The following is a 19,144-nucleotide window of genomic DNA, read 5'->3' as shown; positions in this document are numbered from 1 at the left end:
AATAAAAATTACAATTGAAAAATAAGAAAACAAGATGGAGGTGTAATACTGGACTTTCGAAATAAGAGAACAAAAAGGAGATGAAGCTTTGAAGTTGGTTAAACCTTTGATATATTTCCGCGTTTGGTGCATAGCTCAAATTCTTCAGTGGTTAAGAGACCATAATCAAATCTTGATGCACATTCGAATAAGAAATAAATCTCCCAATCGACCACTTATTTAAGGGAACCTGATGAGCCATCTTCAATCTCGAGCAAGTATGCTAGTGAAAATATGCTTCCTCGTTGACATTCCTTTGAAGTAGTTGAAGGATCCATCAACACGGGTTATAAATTTTAGAACGACGACTTAAGTGCTAATAAATAGGTTCTAAATTTAATATTCGTACATATATAATGAATTTCTTTACACAAATACACTGTTAGAGCAAAAACTACTAGGTTCGGCCGAACACACCATATTAAAAGGTCGGAGTAAAGACAATAGCTAGAACAATGCAGCATGAGAAAACATCGATACCTATGATTCCATAAAAGAAATAATCTGACTGCCAAGGCCAGACATTATTTTGGTTGATGAAGAAATACAGGCTCGATATGAAGTCATTCGATTTCTCTAAAGATATTAAGGCCTCCTCCCAATTATCACCCATTTTGGCAGTTCTATAGGAATACAAAAGCAGCCATTGGTACTGCCTGAAACTATGAAAAACTAGAGTACATAAAACATCAGCCCGGAAAGATCCAAATTTCCAGATGTCGGATGGCTTCTGTATTGCCTGCCATCACCTACTTAAAGAAACAACGAAGAAATAACGGGAAAACAGTTAGCACTAACATTACTGGCTGCCTCTCCTTGCCCAAGAATTGCAAATCACAACCAACTCATTGAACAAATGACAAATAAAGGAAAGAGATAAAGAGAGTTTTCTGATCCAAAGGTGATGAAAAGGCCACCTCCCAAAATGCTGTTAGCAATCTCCTTAACTATACGAGCCAGCTGGTTGCCCAACCAACTAACATTGAATGACAGCAGTTGATATTGCCTCTGGAATCTGCTACAGGCTTAAGCATTACAAACTCTTTTTAAGGCAATTTCTTGTTGCCTTCCAAGTTTAATGTGCCGGCAAGACTATCCGCTAGTTGACTTATTGTGTCAGCTGCAGTAGTAACTGCAGCACTACCAGGTTGAAGTGTTCGCTGTTTACTCTTCTTTTCCAGCAAGGACTTCTCCCTCTCATCGTAATAGGTGAAATCATCCAATATAGAGGTATCCGCTTCATAGTTTTTGAAAATTTTCAACATTTCTAGTCCCTCTGACAATTTCACCTGAAATGATCAGAAAGACAAAACAATGTGAAGCAACTGCAACTCGTAAACACAAGCTATAGGACACATAGCCCAAGCAAGAGCAAGGGCACATGGTTGTCAATGCCAAGGTTTTGAATGTTAGCATACAGAAAGAAAAAAGAAAACAAGAGAAATTTCTAGCAGCCATTGATCAATATTTGCAAATCAAGCTGCACCATCCTGAAATAATTTATGTGATGATACAGACAAAAGATCTGGACTAGCTACATTCAAGATAAGGAATTCCGCAGAAAATTTGCAGCTCCAATCGGTAATAGACATTGAGAACTGGATAATAATCTTCCTTATCAAAAAAGAACTGGATGATAATCTTAGACATTAAAGAAGCAAGAACAAAAGTAGAAGATTACAAGGGCGTATAGTAAAGATATATACCTCTTGAGAATCTCGACTGTGAGTAACTGGTTTGTTGTCATTATGTTCCAGAAGTAGGTGGCGGAACTGACTGTTAGGCACGTCCTTAATGACATGCCATTTAACAGGAAATTGCCCACTCCATCGATCCTGCTGCCAGTGCTCCGCATTGTTCTCAAAATCAACAGGCCCAACCATCTCAGCAACCCCACAAAATTGTCCACTAGCATTCACCTAGAGTTGTACCCAAATATTAAAATTTAAAAGCTCAAAAGTTTAAGCATGCCTATCATACAGAAGATGTATACTTATAAGCATGCATTGGTGTTTCCTAAGTTTTCAAATACCGTGCTAAAAAGAGATACAAATTTAGAAAAACATAAGTGGAAAAAGAAAAATAACTGAAAGACAAATAGAAGCCTTCTGAGAATAATGACAAAGGTTGTTCTGTATATGCACCATTCTCCAGGAGAGTAATGCGTTCATTTAACTCACAAGCCAATATAACAATTGAAGGAACATACCGAGAAAAAGAGAAAAACAGGACAATCAGCATTCCTCTCTTTTGCTTCACGATAAGCAGCATCAAGCTTTCCATTTCCCAGAGGAGTGCTAGCCCACACACTATATTTGATGCTTTTGTGAACATTATCTTCACTGAAGGATTTGATGACAAAGAACTTGGCATGTTCATAATCAGTGACAAATTCAGGCCGATTATACTGCTCAGGCTGCAAAGTATTAGTCGACTCAACTTCTTTACGGATGACAGATGAAGAGCTATCCTCAATGGGACCCTTGCTCTTTGGTTTTAATGCCCTTGGTCCTCGGTTTCGTTCACTTGCCATACCAAGTGATTCAGTAGAAATGTTAACAGAGTGCCGATCCCTCTCACGTCTTCCACCTCTGTCAGGAGTTAGCCAATTTCTGTGACCTGGTTCCCACAGAGAACTAGACCCAGTACCATAGTTTGCACTAGGATAAGGATTGCCTTGGGAATAATTCCTGCCTGAGGAGCCTGGTGTGAATCCAAGACCTTGATGTGAAGCCTGGTTTTGATCAAATAAGTAGATCATTCAGAACAGAAGGTGCTACTGAGTATAAACAGCCCAGAGAAACACAAGACAGGACCATAAAGATAATCAATTCCTTGTATATAGTTTCTTATTTGAGATGATAAAAGTCAGCTGCTTTACTGGGATAGGATGTATCTAAGTCTCACCCCTATTCAAGTTAGGAGATATAACACAGCATTGACTAGATCTCAAATTCCAAGCTAGTGAATGCGTGTCTAATGACCATCATCAAGATTTTGCAGTTAAAATATGCACTATGTTCTTTAATTATTGATCGAGCACAATATGCAGAATGTAAAAAGTAAGACTGATGGCTATGATTTCAAAGGCAATCACTGTGCTTAACATTAAACTATTATCCGTGCTCCATGTCCCTGAGTTCCCTGTCAATCTTTTATCTGTTAGTGCAATCACCAAAGCTCTAAACCGTAAAATCGAGTTCTTTCCCAACATTGTATTTTTCAGGAGTAGATTGCGTGATGACTTGTATATGCAACAACCTAGTGTAATCCCAAAAGTGGGGTTTGGGGAGGGTAGAATGCACGCAGTCTTACCCCTACCCTGTAAGGGCAGAGAGACTGTTTTCGACGTGATAACTTGTATATATTAGATGAAATTCAAAACTCCGGTCAAGCCTTTTTTGGGGAAAGTAAGTATGTCAACCAAGAAATAATACAACAACATAGACGGTTAGGACACCCATCATTCTTTGTTTTGAAGTTATGTCCCGATTTGTTTTCAAGGACTCGATTTGAATTTTTATTCTGTGATGCGTGTGAATATGCCAAGCATACTAGAAACTCTTATCATGTGAGTGATATAGAAGAACAATTATGTTTATGACTATTCATTCTGATGTATGAGGTCCTACCCAAACTGTTTCTTTGTCTGGTAGTCGATGGTTTGTTACTTTCATTGATTGTTGCACTAGTATGACTTGGGTATATTTGTTAAAAGCCAAAAGTGAAGTTTTCTCTTGTTTTCAGTCATTTCATAAGATGATTTGTACTCAGTTTGATGCCAAAATAAAAATCTTGAGAACTGACAATGGCAGCGAATACATGAATAAAAGATTTGGTGCTTATTTGGAGTCCAATGGGATAGTCCATCAGACTAGTTGTCCTTACACTAGTGCGCAAAATGTGGTCGTTGAAAGAAAAAATAGACATCTGTTAGAAGTAGCAAGATCTCTTATGTTCACCATGCATCTACCAAAACCTTACTGGGGATGCTATTCTAGCGGCTGCCTATCTTATCAACAGAATGCCACTTAAACACTTCAATTTTCTCAGTCCTCTGAAAGCTTTAAAGGGTAAGAATGAATATACAGTTCCTCCAAAGGTGTTTGGGTGTGTTTGCTTTGTCCACACTAGAAATTCTGGGAAACTTGATCCTAGAGCTATAAAGTGTGTTTTATTGGGTATTCTCCGACAAAGAAATGTTACAAATGTTATCATCCTTCCTCTAGGAGATCTTTTGTTAGCATGCATGTTACCTTTCAAGAATCTGAGCCCTATTTCAGTATTACCTCATCACCTCTTCAGGGGAGAGCAGTAAGGAGGAAGAGGTGATTCTACCTAGTTCCATTACTGGACCTCTTGATGACATTGTCATAGGGAAAAGTGAATTTAGAGAAAGAATTCAGGGAGAGACTATTGGGTGTTTGGATAGGCCTGATTTGAAAACTTACTCAAGGAGAAATAGGGCAGAAGAAGCCATCATGCAATCTACCGAAGCTGAACCTTCTTCTACTGGTGAGTTATCTACATTTTCTAATGAGTTAGATGTGCCTATTGCTCATAGAAAAAGAGTCAGATCTTGCACCACCAAACACCCTTTATCTAATTTTGTCTCCTATAATTTTTTGTCTCCCTCCTATAGAGCCTTTGCCTTGTCTATTTCTTCTGTGTCTATTCCCCAAAATTGGAGGGAAGCTTTTGCAGATCCTAAATAGAAGCAAACTATGATTGAAGAAATGAAGGCCTTGTCAAAAAATGAGACTTGGGAACTTATCACTTCACCACCAGACAAGAAGTTAGTTGGCTGCAAATGGGTCTTCACTGTGAAGCACAAAGCTGATGGCTCAATTGAAAGATTCAAAGCAAGATTGGTGGCTAAGGGATTCACTCAGACTTATGGAGTGGATTATCATGAGACATTTGCCCCTGTTGCTAAGATGAACACTATTAAAATTCTTTTGTCTTGTGCAGCTAATCTTGATTGGGACTTGCAACAGTTTGATGTGAAGCATGCATTTCTTCATGGAGACTTAGTAGAAGAGGTGTATATGGAGATTCCTCATGGATTTGATACTGCACAGAGTTAAGGAAAGGTATGCAGATTGAAGAAAGCCTTGTACGGACTGAAGCAATCCCCCAGAGCTTGGTTTGACAAATTCAGCAAAGCAATGATCTCCTTCGGTTACCAACAAAGCAATGTTGATCACACCCTCTTCATAAGACATCAAACAGGTAAACTCACTCTTCTCATAGTTTATGTTGATGACATGGTAATGACAAGAGATGACAAAGAGGAGATGGCCCGATTGAAGAATTTGTTGGCACATGAATTTGAGATCAAGGATCTAGGAAAATTGTAGTACTTCTTGGGAATTGAGGTTGCTAGATCCAAAAGAGGTATCTTTATTTCTCAAAGAAAGTATATTTTGGATCTCTTGAAAGAAACCGGTATGACAGATCCCACAGAATCACCCATTGAAAGCAATCACAAGTTACAAAGCGGAGTTGGAGAGTCAATTGATAAGGAGAGATATCAGAGGTTGGTTGGAAGACTCATTTATCTCTCCCACACTAGACCAGACATAGCCTAGTGAGTCAGTTCATGCATGATCCCTGAGATTCTCATATGCAAGTTGTCTTTCACATTTTGCGGTATCTGAAGTCTGCTTCAGGGAAAGGTCTACTTTTCTCCAAACATGATCACCTCCAAATAGAAGCCTTAACAGACGCGAATTGGGCTGGATCTCTAGATGACAGAAGATCAACATTCGGTTATTGTAAGCTCGTAGAAGGAAACTTGATTACTTTGAGAAGCAAGAAGCAAAGTATAGCTAGATCAAATGTGGAGGCAGAATATAGAGCTATGGCCCAGGGTGTTTGCGAACTGCTTTGGCTACAAAAGCTACTACAGGAATTGAGATTGTCTGAAAAAGGAAGCTTTCCTTACACTGTGACAATAAGGCTGCCATCAGTACAACTCATAATCCAATCCAGCATGATCGAACAAAGCATGTGAAAATTGATCGACACTTCATCAAAGAAAAAGTTACCACTGGTGTCTTGAGTTTGTTTCATGTGCCATCGAAAAAACAACTAGCTAATGTGTTTACCAAAGGTCTCAACAAGTGAACTTTCCATACATTGAGTTGCAAGTTGGGCAAGTGCGACATCTTTGCACCAACTTGAGGGGGAGTGTTGATTAACATGATTCAAGGAGTGTTGATTAGCATGATTCAAGGAGATTTGATTTAGGAGCGTTGATTAGCATGATTTCAGGAGATTTGATTATATTTAGGAAATCTGATTTTATTTGATTTAATAGCTGGATTGACTGTATAGATTTATTTTATTTCCTTAATTCGCAATAGGAGCTTTGTATAAATTCCCTTGCTCATGGGATGTAAACACACACAGAAATATAAGAAGTCTTTTCTTCTTCTTAAAATCTACACATAGTTTCACTGATCTATTGTTTTGTACACTAGAACCAGCACTATAAATTATGTAGATAAGTTACCCGTATTATTATTTTTATTTCAGAGAAAAGAGACAACAAATATGACATGTACAAGGATAAATAAGATATTATACAGTTTGACAAAAGGGACACCAAAATTAGTAATGATATCAGTATATACACCTTAAAATCCAAAGTAAGCTACTGTAGACTTCATTCACAAGGCCGTTCTTAAAAGATGGAACGCATTAGGATCATTTTCTTGTTTTCTTATCGTACCACAAAATGGAAAAGAAAAGTTAACAGTTTCCCCCTCGATTAAATAAAGTAATCCGTAATTGTTTCAACTTTAGGATTCTGTTTTATGAAAAGGTGCAGACAAGGAAATTATTTCAAATCTAGGATGAATTTCTTGGATATGTATTTTCTTATATAGTGTTGCCTGTGGATACATCTTGTACATTTGACTTATAAGATTTTTTATAAGTCGAAGCTATTTCATTGATAATTCACCAAGATCCTGACGCTTACAGAAGTATGTCATTTCAATTGAAACTCCACAAAATCAAACCGCTTATACAATACGGTATATCCTCATTACTCCAAAAGTCATACTATTTCGCTCCTCAAGAGTCAATACTATTTCGCTCCCTCGAATAGAATTCTCATACCTTTAATGCTATATCCTATAAGACACTACCAAACATGGTCTAAGAGCTAGGTACTGATGAGCCATGCGAGATACAATCTCGTATTTTGTACTACAAGTAATAGAAACCTTCAATTGGCACTAGTATTGGACACACCAATATCCAATACTAACGCAGTTGTCCGGAAAATAAAGGCTCGACTATTGTGAATACAATTTTAACTAGCTATTCAATGATTTCGTAAAAGACTTCTCAAAATCTATGTATCGGGTAATTACATAAACCCAATAGCTACAAGGGATAGCCAAAAATGGCATATCTAGCCGACATAATTCAACAAAATACCTATGAGGCCTTTGTGATTGCACACGTATAATATATCAAGAAGAATCCAGGCTACGCTGCTAACCCATATTGTATTTCTTTCCATTAGTGAGTAAGGTGGAAACTGAAGAAGGAAATGAAATACATACAGCCAGAAAAGTCACAATTTATCGAGTTTTAATTTTACCTGACCCAAAAAAAGGGATAGAATTGATCGAGTTTTAAATGCTCTCTAATGCATGGAGTGGTGCTTACTCTTAATTTTTCTCTAATGAGTAGAAAAGTTTACCATTAATGAACCAGCTACATCTGGTGAAAAAAAGAACGAGCTACATCCAAATAAGTATTAACATAAATCTGTAACTAAGCTATGCACTAAAACTGGGTTGGTTAGTTTATTAAGAAAGGAAAAACTTTTTATGTAAGCAGTAGCATATAATCACACTATCCTCCTAAGACCTCACTTGTGGGATTATACTGGGTTTGTTGTTGTAGTTGTTAGTAGCATATAATCATATTATTAACATAATATTTGAGGTGATAAAAACACATCATTAGAATTAGTAACAGATCGCTTCTCTTTCACTAAATTTTCCAGTGAAGAAAAATGATAACAAACCTGCATGGCGTTTTGTTCGTACGACCCAAGTATGCCAACTGGTTGTGGATATAGTGCCGCAGATGTCATTTGAGACATGTATCTTCCAGAGTCCAGGGGGTTAGGTCGATTAGGTAAAGATTGACCAGATCCAAATTCACCTTGGTAATTGTAGAAACCAATGTTGCTGCTTCCCGAAAGCTCGCCTCCGCCAAACGATCCAACGGGTATGTAGTAACCTGATCCTGGCCCAAAATACATGCTATCAATTTCATGGCCAGTGCTTCCTGGTGCCACCAGATCAGGCTGCGAAGCTGGAAGAGCTGATGTAACATGCGGCAAGCCAGGGGAAATAGGTGGTGCATAGTAATTTGGAGAAACCGGAATCTGGTGTGGGGAGTATAGCTGGCCATCTATCATAAAAGGAGAAAGAGGACTAGCGATGGGGGAGAACTGTCCAAATGCCATCTGAGCATCAAAGCCGTAACCCGGAGGGAAAAAGAGGGGATTCTCATTGTACATTGCCTGCAAACGGTCAAGGAGATTATTAATATTTGGTGACCCACTGTATGGAATATAAATGCTTCCACTTACATAAAGTGGAATCAGAACTTACTGGCGGAACTACATGCAAGTTCACATTGACATCATTGGATTGTTCGGCCCAACTCCCAGTGCCGTTGTCGTAACCTGAGGCAGAAAGCAAATAAAGGACCAGCGACCATAAGGATTCTAAATTTAACAATTTTGTCTACTCCCCTTACCACCCATGGGAGGGGGACTATATTTCACAAAGGAAATCCTAAAAATAAGGTTAAGAAGTAATCAAAGATAGTGAATCCGTTGGCAGACATACCATCTACTGAATAAAAACTTGTCTTTCCCTTCACAAATCACAATCATTTCAACATTAGTCAAAACTTTAACAGGTAGAACTTTTATTTCTATTACCTTCAAAATCAAAAGATCTTTGTAGAAAAAGAAAAAAAAAAAGGAGAGAAATGATTTAATAGGAAATTATTCATTGGCATCTTGCTGTATTCATGTGAAACCAGGTGAACTGCAATAACAACTTAACATTAGCCAAAGGAACTAACCTCCATAGTAAAAACCTTGGTCCTGAGGAGAATAGGAATTGAGAGGATAAAAGGCGGACAGAGCTCCAGTTTCAGAGGTAACAGGGTGATCTTTAGCATTTCTTAAAGCCCCAGGGATGATTGCATTCACAGAAGCATTTGCAGAAACAGTCCTTTCATCTTTGGGCGAAATAGGCTGATAATGGATTAAAATGGAAGTACTAACCAAATACGTCAACTATGCTGGCAAAACTATAAAAAAAGAATAAGCTAGAAATATTGAAGACTATTAGTAATATACCTGTTCTGCAGCATTATGTGGCTCAACGGCTCTTTCACCTATACCCACACCAAAGAAGGCTGTTACTTGTCAAAACCAATGCAAGCTAGTACTAACTCAGTGATATGTAGATTTTTAAAGTGTATGAAACAAGGACATTAGAGGACCCCGCTAAATCTAAGTTGATTTCTCTCTCAGGTTTGATATAAAACCCACAAAACTCAAAAGAAAAATAATTTTTAATAAATTCATTTATTTACTCGATAAGTAAAACAACAAAGATGAAAAATGTCCTTCTCAAGGCCAAATCCAAATGATAAATGCAGATACTCTGCCACCCGAGGCAATAGGATATGAGATTGCTCCCTTCAGATAAAAGCAGGATTCTTCCTCCCAAAGGCCATAAGAGAGAAAAGCCTCAAAGGGCTGCTCTGTGGAAAGATATTTTGGTAGATTTGGAACTTCTATCGCTCAAACGCTGGATCTTGCAATTGGAAATGATGCTCTACTCGAAAAAAATAGCTTTTTCATAAATTTAATTATATTGTGTAAGCACAAAAATGAGTCCCCATCTACATTTCAATGAAAATAAACACTACTTGTTCAATTTGTGAAAACAAGGATTTAAAATAGAACTATAAAAGTAAGAACTTACTTTTGCAATGTCAACTTTAGTAGATACACCAATTCGAAACATCAATTTTTCTAAATTCAGTGGGGAAAATGTGCAGGACTTAGCTAATTTTGTGAAAACCCAGGGACAAATAAATGCTCAAAAGGACATCAGTTTGTTCAGAAGCTCCTAGTTCCTTTTTGAGATGGCTTTGATCAATTTGCAGATTCTAAATGACAAGATTCGGGAAGAGTTACATTTATCACATAAGGATGTAATTAAGCATGCCCATATGACCAAAGTCATCAATTCAATTGTAAATATTACAAAATTTGCAAGATGATGGTAAAGATCCATGGGAATACTTTGTTCACATCAGCAATACTGTGGAAGAGAGGCAAGTAACTAGAACCAACATAGCAAAATACCTCATAATCAAGTATCTATTCTCCCATTTAATGATATTTTTACTTCGAACTTTAGTTTAGGCAAAAGAGCTAGGGTAATGCCCAAACAATCATTGAACTATGTGCAAGTGGCAATTAATCACTAACCTATAGATTGCAGTAGTCATATCAGCCCATTAATCAACTACACCTCAATTTCAGTGTGCTATATGAATCCTCATCCAATCCCGCTCTATTTAAGTCAATTAAATTCCAATACTAGATAATTTATTTTTAGGACAAAATAACTGTTCTCTAGAACTAAAATCTCTCTCAAATTCATCCTTACATGGTCAATTTTTATCCTTACATGGTCAATTTTTAAAACTAGAAGAAAAGACTCCCGCCAGACAACGGACCTAATGTAAGTGTAGCAACAACAACTAAGCTTTACTGCCATCTAGTTGGTACTACCTACACGGATATTTTGTTTCCACTGATTTGCTCTGAGATATACCCACATTTTCCAAGATATTTGTTTTTTGCCACAACTTTTCTTCAAACAATTTTACGACTAATTTGTCCCCTTTCATTACATTGAATCATCATACACTACCTAGGTTGCTCGACTCTTCACTTTCGGTGCCGCACCCGAATCGTCACGACGTGGGTGTGGGATCCGTACCGGATCTGGTCGACTGATTTTGGGTACTTTAACCAAAATCAACGGAGAAATTCGGGATAAATACAATGATTTTTTAGATCAAAACACAAGCTAAGGTGAAATTGAAGAAAATGGAATAGTTTGTACATAAAAATTTCTATGCCAGTCCTTTTCTTTTTATCTCCTTCTCGAATTCTCCTATTGATCAATGTTTTCTCCTTCTTGGAATACCTTGTAAGTTTTCTAATAATATCTCATAATTTAGACATATTTTAATAACTCTATTTTAGATATTTGAATTACTTTGCTCATTAAAAAAGATATTTGAATTACTTTTAGCCGAATTCTCGCACCCACATCGTGCCTCGTCCCATACCCCCAAATTTTAAAATTCAGATCATGAAGGATCCGACCTTTCGATCCCCACCAGGATTGGACACCCGAGTCCGAGCAACTAAGTATACCACACATTGTGCATGTTATCTCTTCGTAAGACATGCCAAACCATCTCAAATTACCTTCTCACACATTATTATCTATGTGTTATTTTAAAAGAAATTCGGTAAAAGAACTGCGGTTTTACTTGTTCAGATGTTGGAAGACTCCCAATAAGTACACTCATACTTTTACCATGCACTTTGCATGAAGTAGGCATTCAGTTGACCCAAAAAAGGATAGAAAGCAGATCCAGTGTAGAAAGGATTCACCAGTTAGGGTTCTTGCTACTTTCTCAATTCTGGGACGAGATATAAGTGAGGGAAAGAAATCGTAATCTTTTTCCATATCTTATCATGCTAAATTTTTACGTTAAGATCTTTAACTAATAACACTTCCTAAAAGATCAGAAATCACCTTCAACAGATGATTGTACTGTACATAAATTGCTTCAAAGCAGCTTATAGCAGGCTAAATTATACAACCGAAAAGAATGCACAAATCCCTTTTTGTGAAACCCTGAAAAAGCAACCGCAACACAACAAATCTCTAAGAAAGAGAACTATCAACTGCAACATTACCCAGAGCAAACGAAAATTTCCTATTAATACAGTCACACGAACATACTCTATATAACCCACTACACAAGTTGTGGATAAAGCATCTCTGCACAAATGCAAAGGGAAGGCTGCCCAACATATGCTCCCTCTCAAATACGTATCAGGATTTGAACTTTATGGGTTTTTGATTCTAGGATAGCAACCTCAAGTGCTAGTATGTTGAATTTAACTTTTGCACATATTAGTCAATTTCTTAAGACATATACATGATTTGAGCCAAAGCTACTGGGTTCTGTTAAACCCATAAATTTTGTACAATTTAGTAAATTTCTCAACACATATACAGGGTTCGGCCAAACTACTAGGTTCTGCCGAACTCATTATTTCTTTTACATATTTAGTGGATCTCTTAATAGAGAAACAAAGTATGGACCAAAGCTACTTAGCTTTGCCGAACTCATATCTTAACACCTACATCCCTTGCTCATTCTTCCTCTACTAACCTGGAAGCACTTTGTGTATATGGCTAGTCTTGTTTTTATCATTAAACAAAGACCAAATAAATCTCTAACAACATAACATTACACACAAGGTCTTAGGTTCAAATCCCAGCACAGGTAAAAAGACTAGCTAATTTATTCACATTTGTCTAAACCTTGGTGGCAGAGATAATACATGTGCTGGTGAGAGGTGGCAGATACGGGTGGAATAGTTGAGGTGCGAGCAAACTGGTACATACACCACGGTCATACAAAAAGGTGGGCATATATAGAATTCAGCCAATACAGGAAGAGATGCCGACCACAGGAGGGTACCTGCCACCTCGTGCTAGATATATATATATATATATATATATATATATACAAAATTTAAACAAAAACATATCTATATACACTCACTGCTTTTAAATCCTAGATCCACTCGTGATACGTAATAACCTATGTAAGTAAAAAACACACAAAAGAAATTTTAACCAACCTGAAGATGAAACAGACGTGAATCGATCGACGTTCTGCTGATTAGTATCCTCCATCAATTAGAATTGAATTGAAAATCAAAGTCAAATCTAATGATAATCAATGCAAATCAAAAGAAGAATCGAGTCGAGGGATGAGTTTACAGAACTAAATATACGAAAACCCCAATTACTGTAAACCCCCAATTTCTCTTATTCGAATCAAAGAGAGAGAGAAAAAGGGGAAATTTAGCTTCGCGGGAGGGTTTGAAAATAATTAGACATAAAAAGGGGTTTAGGGTCCGTATTTTTGTACATAATATATATATTTACTTCCTTCCTCGGTGTGCCCGACGAGGAAGTTACCGTTTCAGTTTCACTTTTTCCACTTCTTCTCGTACTCTTGCTGGTAACTTATAAGTGAAGGTAGGTACTAGCATAGAAATATTTGCTGATGTAATAAATTTTCTATATAAGACTTTTTATTTTGAAACGTTACAAAATGTTTGATACTACTGTTAATCTGTTATCTTATTGTTGAAAATACATAATGCAACGTTCACAACTTTCAAGAATTCATATTCACATTAGTGATAAAAAACGATTTAGCTTTGATGTGATGTTTTTCCTACTAATATATTGTTTTGGGAAAATATAAAAATACAATCAAACATCTCTATAATAACATTATTTGTTTCGATATTTTTTGGCATTTATAGTAAATGACTATTATACACATATAATAACATTTAAAGTTTAAATATATTTTGGTTGTTATAAACAAAAATTATTCAAAAATTAACTTTTTAATGTAACATATAAAAGATAAGAATATTATTCAAATTTAAATATTCAAAAGATATGTAAATTTTACTAATCAAATATTAAAAAAGCTAACACATTATTAATAAATTCGTAACTAAATGTATAAAGATTTAAACTCTAAAGCATACATTTTAAAGCTACTAGAAGATTAAATTATTTCAAGATTGATGTAAAAATTACGTAATTGTAGCTTGTTTCGTAGATTCCAGTCTCTTACTAGCGATATAACGCTTGAATTAGCGAAGATTTGTATCTAAATTTTCAGTAAAAGGATACCTAATAGTTTTTCCTTGAAAGCAATCTAAGAGGTTAGCAGTTGAATCTTCTATCTCAGTCCAAGTAGCAATAGGTTGAGGTTAAAATCTTTAAACTTATTATTAGTGATCTTATTAGAGATTCTATATGGATATTATACAGGAGTAATTTTGCAAAGAGCGTACTGCTATAAAGATGGATGTTGCTTTTATAGGTAAAAAGTTGTTATGGAGATGTAAAATATAACATAAAAAATCGATTCCGAGAAAAAACTTGACTTTTATAGTGAATGTCTATTATATAAGGATGTTGTTATAGAGAGATCTGACTGTAAACGCTTAAGGTTGGTCCCAACAGTCCATTCAACAATGTCCAAATTATCAAATGATCATGCTGACTTGGCAAAATATGTGTTTTTCATAAAATTTTGGGCGCGTAAATGCTTAAAACCTAATATTGTGTCTTAATTTTTCATGTGGGTCCCACTTTCTTCATCCCTAATCAAACCATTGTCGCGACCACCCTTCTGTCACCACCACCACCCTGGGTAGCCGGCCTAATCATCTCTATCATTTTTATCCACAAACACCACCTTCACAACCACTGTATCGATCCAGTCGGCCGTTTTGAGTTCTAGGATCCTATTTTTTTTATTTGAGACTTCCTGTAGATTCATTTGATATTTTATGACTTGCGGGTATGGGTTCGGGTCCCGAGAGGTTCATGAGTGATTTGAAACACTTAGTTTCGAACCAAAGGCTTTAAGTTAAGAGAGTTGACCACATTTAATATTTTGGGTTAACGAGCTCAGATTGGTGATTTGAAGTCTTCGGTAGGTTCGTATGATGATTTAGACTTTTATGTATGTTCGTTTTGGCACCCGAAAGGCTCAAGCGTGATTCCGATGTATCTTCTTAAAATTGGAATCTGAAGAACTTAAGAAAGTTCATATTTTAGTTTGGATCTTGTTTTTTTAGTTGTGATATTTTTGTATATTTTTTTGAACCCTCGAATAAGTTAGTATAAGAGATATGGATTAGTTGGAATGATTGGACGGGGTCAGGGGAAGTTCGAGTGAGTTTTAGGGTATTCGGGGTTAGTTTTGGAATGAGAAACTACAAAAAATTACAATTAGGAGAGCAGGCGGCCTGGGATGAGACGCATCCAGGTTAGCGCCAATGCCTGGGAAGTTTTGCTAAAAAATTAGCATTTATTATATAAACTCATTTCGGACCTAACATTTATTTTATTATTTAGGATTTACATAACACGGTTTTTGGAGATTTTTGAAGGAGATTTCATCCACATACTTGGAGAAAGTGATTATAACCTAGGTCTATGATTATAACTTGAGTTTATCATTAATTCTTACTCCAAATCAAGGAATCTAAAAGAAAAAAAGAGTTTTTTACTTGAAAGTTAAGAAAGTGCATTTTGAGGTTTTAAACATCGATTTGGATTTGGATTTTAAAACTAACCAAATATTTGGACTCGTGTGATTATGGGTCAATAAAATCCAATTTTTATTTCGAGTTTTGACCATGTGGGTCTAGGTTGACCTTTTATTGACTTTTGAGATTTCATTAAAGATTGAAACTTTATTATTTAGAGTTGATTCCTATAGCTTTATTTGATCTTGCTGAATATCATTTGGCTAGATTTTTTATGTTTGGAGGCGGGCAAATAAAGGAAAAGATATTTTGGAAGGTAAAGCCTACTCCATATAAGGTAAGTATCCTGACTAACCTCGATTTGAGAGATGTTTTTCAAATATAGACTTATATGCGAAATACTACATGTGTTGGGGTGATGCATATGCGATATAACAAGTGTATATGCCGATACCAAGATTATACCATGTTATGGGTAAATTTTAGGCTTCTTTATGCCTTGTATGAGATATGTTCTTTTTTTATGCTTTATTTATTTGTATGACTATTCGAGCAACGTTATTCATGTTAGAGATCATATTTAGGCTTTTTTGATTCTTTATTTGAACATGATTGACTATTTGTATGTTGGATTAGATGTTGTAGCCCCAGTCATACATGTACATATGCATACTTTTGTACATATTTTATTTTTCTGTCTATATGCATTATACATGTTTCTCTTGTTCATATTTATCCCTGTATATGATTCTCTGATATGGACTGAGGTTGGCACGATGGGACGTTCCATATGATTATTATGATTATGGCACGATGGCATATTTTGTGCGGATTGATGACTGATTTTTGAGATATTGATATTGATTTGGCGTATAGATTTGGATCCATCCATTCGGAGTCACGTGATACTCATATCATATTGGATCGTGTGGTACGTAGTGATATTGGACACCAAGGAGGTACCAATTGAAGTAAAGTTTAAGTCTTTATCATGCATAGACTTTCTAGACTCATGTAGAAGCATACGTATAAATTTTAGCTGTTGCATATTATTCTTATATGCGGATTCTGTGCCTTGATATTTGCTTTTGATCATTTATTATAAAAAGCATCCTTATTACTTTCTATCTTGACTGAGTACCTTATTATTTATATTCGTTATTCCTTGGTTGTTTCTTTATTTGTACATGCTTATGGATTGAACACATTATGAAAAATAAGTATATTTGTCAAAATCTCGCCACTACTTCGTTGGGTTAGACTTGATACTTACTGAGTACATATTATCTTTTATATTCATACTATACTTATGCATATTATTGTGCAGGTTCTGGTGTTGGTCCTAGTGGTACCCAGGAGGGAGCCTAGGAGATTGATTGGAGACTTTATGGCGAGTGCTGCTCTTGAATTTGCAGCTTATGGAGTCTTCTTTTATCTTATTTACTATTTCTTGTTCTAGCAGTACTTTGAGACTATGTTGTACTCTATTTAGTAGCTTATGACTTTGTACTACTGAGTTTTGGGGATTGATGTATTATTTTCGCACTTGAAGATATTCTCAGACTTATTTCTTGCATTTCTATATATTATGGCCATTATACATCTCTTATACTATTCATTATGGTTACTGGTATGTATTGGTTCGCCTGGTGGGTTGGATTAGGTGCGATCACGATTCCAGTGGAATTTTAGATCATGATGACCACCTTTATAGAGTGTCCATCTTTTGCTTCTTTTTTATAATTTCACGTCCTTTCATCACTGCACCTTCATGGTTAGAGCACAAGAAATACAAAGGCACTCTCCTTGATTTCAAGAACACACTCATAACAGATTCACACGTATCACGCCATACACACCAAAAATATCAGATGGTAGCCATTTTTAGATCTAGTTTTCATCACCCAAAATATGTAGCCAAAGAACTTTCTCTTCACCATCTTCTATCGTCTTGCTCCTCCTCCATATGTTCTCCGTGATATCCACTTGAAGCTACTGAAGTGTTGGAGCAGTGTATATGCAAGGTGATGAGTGTATTTGCGTTTGCCATGAGTTAAGCATGCGGGTAGAACTAGCTTTATCTATGCCATGTTGCTTTATTTCTTATATCTTCCATGCTCTAAATAGATTGTGAAACTCTTTGATTATTCTTAATCATGTTATTAGTAATGTTGAGATATTGAGCGTTAAGAATATTGAGATATTGATTTTGGCTATTGATGCAAAAGTGATGGTAAATTCTCATATGGCGAGTATGTTAAATGACTCATCTCGATGTTTTTTGTGCTTTCTACGTTGTTTGGTACTGCTTTATATGATTATGCTTGGTAAGGAAGAGTGAGTTGCACAAAGGGTGATGTCGTGCTTGAGAGGAAGAGTGATTGCACATGAAGGGTATTGTCGTGCTATCCTTATACATCAATATCATTTCACGAGCGGTGTTTCCGTGCATATTATTATATTGTACTTGTGAGAATAGGAGTAAAAGCACGAAGGGATATGTCGTGCCGTTTGTTGGTATTGCGTGTTCTTTATTTTTACTACAGATTGAGGACTAGGCTATGTTGCTTCGTGGTTATCTTTGAAAGGCTTGTTCGAAGTTGCTTGTGGAAGCATAAGTTGTGTTTTACTTTAATTGTATTTTCCTTTATTTTCTCTTTTTTTGTCTCCTTACTTTTAAGCATGTTATATCTCTCACATTTTATTTATCTTGTCATTTTACTTGCTATTTTACTTGTTACCTCATCTCATTATTTCTCGTTACTTAACGACGCATGCTTATATGTAGGTGTCTTGTCTTAGCCTCGTCACTACCTCGTCAGGGTTTGGCTCGACACTTACAGAGTACATTTGGCCGATTGTACTCATACTATACTTCTATACTTTTTGTGCAAATTTTGGTGCTAGTTCTGGTGGTACTCAGAGGGTAGACTAGCTAGCTTATGGAGGAGACCCGAGGTAGTGCTACACTCCTGTTTGCAGGCCTTGGAGTCTCCTGTCTTATAGTCTTATCACCGTTTACTTAATTCGAACAGTGTACTATTATTCCAGACTTTGTATTTAGTTAAATCTATAGACGCTCATGTACTCAGTGACTCTAGTTTCTGGGAGATGTGTGATGGTTGTGGGTTTCATACTTGATCTAATTCTCCTAAATTCTATCATTTATTTATATCATTATGTTGTTTATGTTTCGCATTACCTTTATTATCGCTAAGGGTTGACTTGCCTAGCAAGTAGTGTTAGTCGCTATCACGACCTAATTGGTTGGAATTTTGGGTTATGATAAGTTGGTATATGTAACGTCCTGACCAGTTATTTTGAGCATTGGCACTCCTATTCGGTGGTTTGAGATCTTGAGTAGCTCTATATAATGTATCACGACTTGCGTGTATGGTTGGTCTCGATGCTCGAGAGGTTCAGGATGTGATTTGGAAGGGAAATTCTCAATTTAGAAGCTTTAAGTTGAAGAGTTGGCCAATATTTGACTTTTGTATATTTTACCTTGAATCGGAGTTCTGATGATCCCAATAGGCTCGTATAGTGATTTTGGCTTACGCGTATGTCTGGATTTCGATTTGGAGATTCCTAGGTTGATTTGGCTCTTTTTGGCAAAATTTGGCAATTTGAAGGTTT

General features: G+C 36.3%; 1 protein-coding gene across 2 annotated transcripts; it reads right to left on the bottom strand.

The window, feature by feature from the left end:
* Nucleotides 1-502: 502 nt before the first annotated feature.
* LOC104089925 (YTH domain-containing protein ECT4-like) lies at nt 503-13,416 on the bottom strand. 2 transcript variants are annotated; one of them, XM_009594941.4, is made up of 8 exons: nt 13,061-13,416; nt 9,446-9,483; nt 9,166-9,365; nt 8,685-8,758; nt 8,090-8,593; nt 2,249-2,773; nt 1,746-1,958; nt 503-1,328 (listed from the first exon to the last, which is right to left on the bottom strand). In XM_009594941.4, the coding sequence occupies exons 2-8, from the start codon at nt 9,457-9,459 to the stop codon at nt 1,086-1,088; spliced, it is 1,773 nt and encodes a 590-aa protein (XP_009593236.1). In that variant the 5' UTR covers nt 9,460-9,483; nt 13,061-13,416; the 3' UTR covers nt 503-1,085. The 2 variants fall into 2 exon arrangements, with proteins under 2 accessions (XP_009593236.1, XP_009593235.1); XM_009594940.4 differs by having other exon boundaries at nt 9,166-9,340; nt 13,061-13,415.
* Nucleotides 13,417-19,144: the final 5,728 nt, after the last annotated feature.

This window comes from Nicotiana tomentosiformis, chromosome 5 (assembly GCF_000390325.3).
Source record: "Nicotiana tomentosiformis chromosome 5, ASM39032v3, whole genome shotgun sequence".
Classification (NCBI taxonomy): domain Eukaryota; kingdom Viridiplantae; phylum Streptophyta; class Magnoliopsida; order Solanales; family Solanaceae; genus Nicotiana; species Nicotiana tomentosiformis.
The sequence above is the reverse complement of the archived record's forward strand: the minus strand, read 5'-3'. Positions and strand labels throughout refer to the sequence as shown.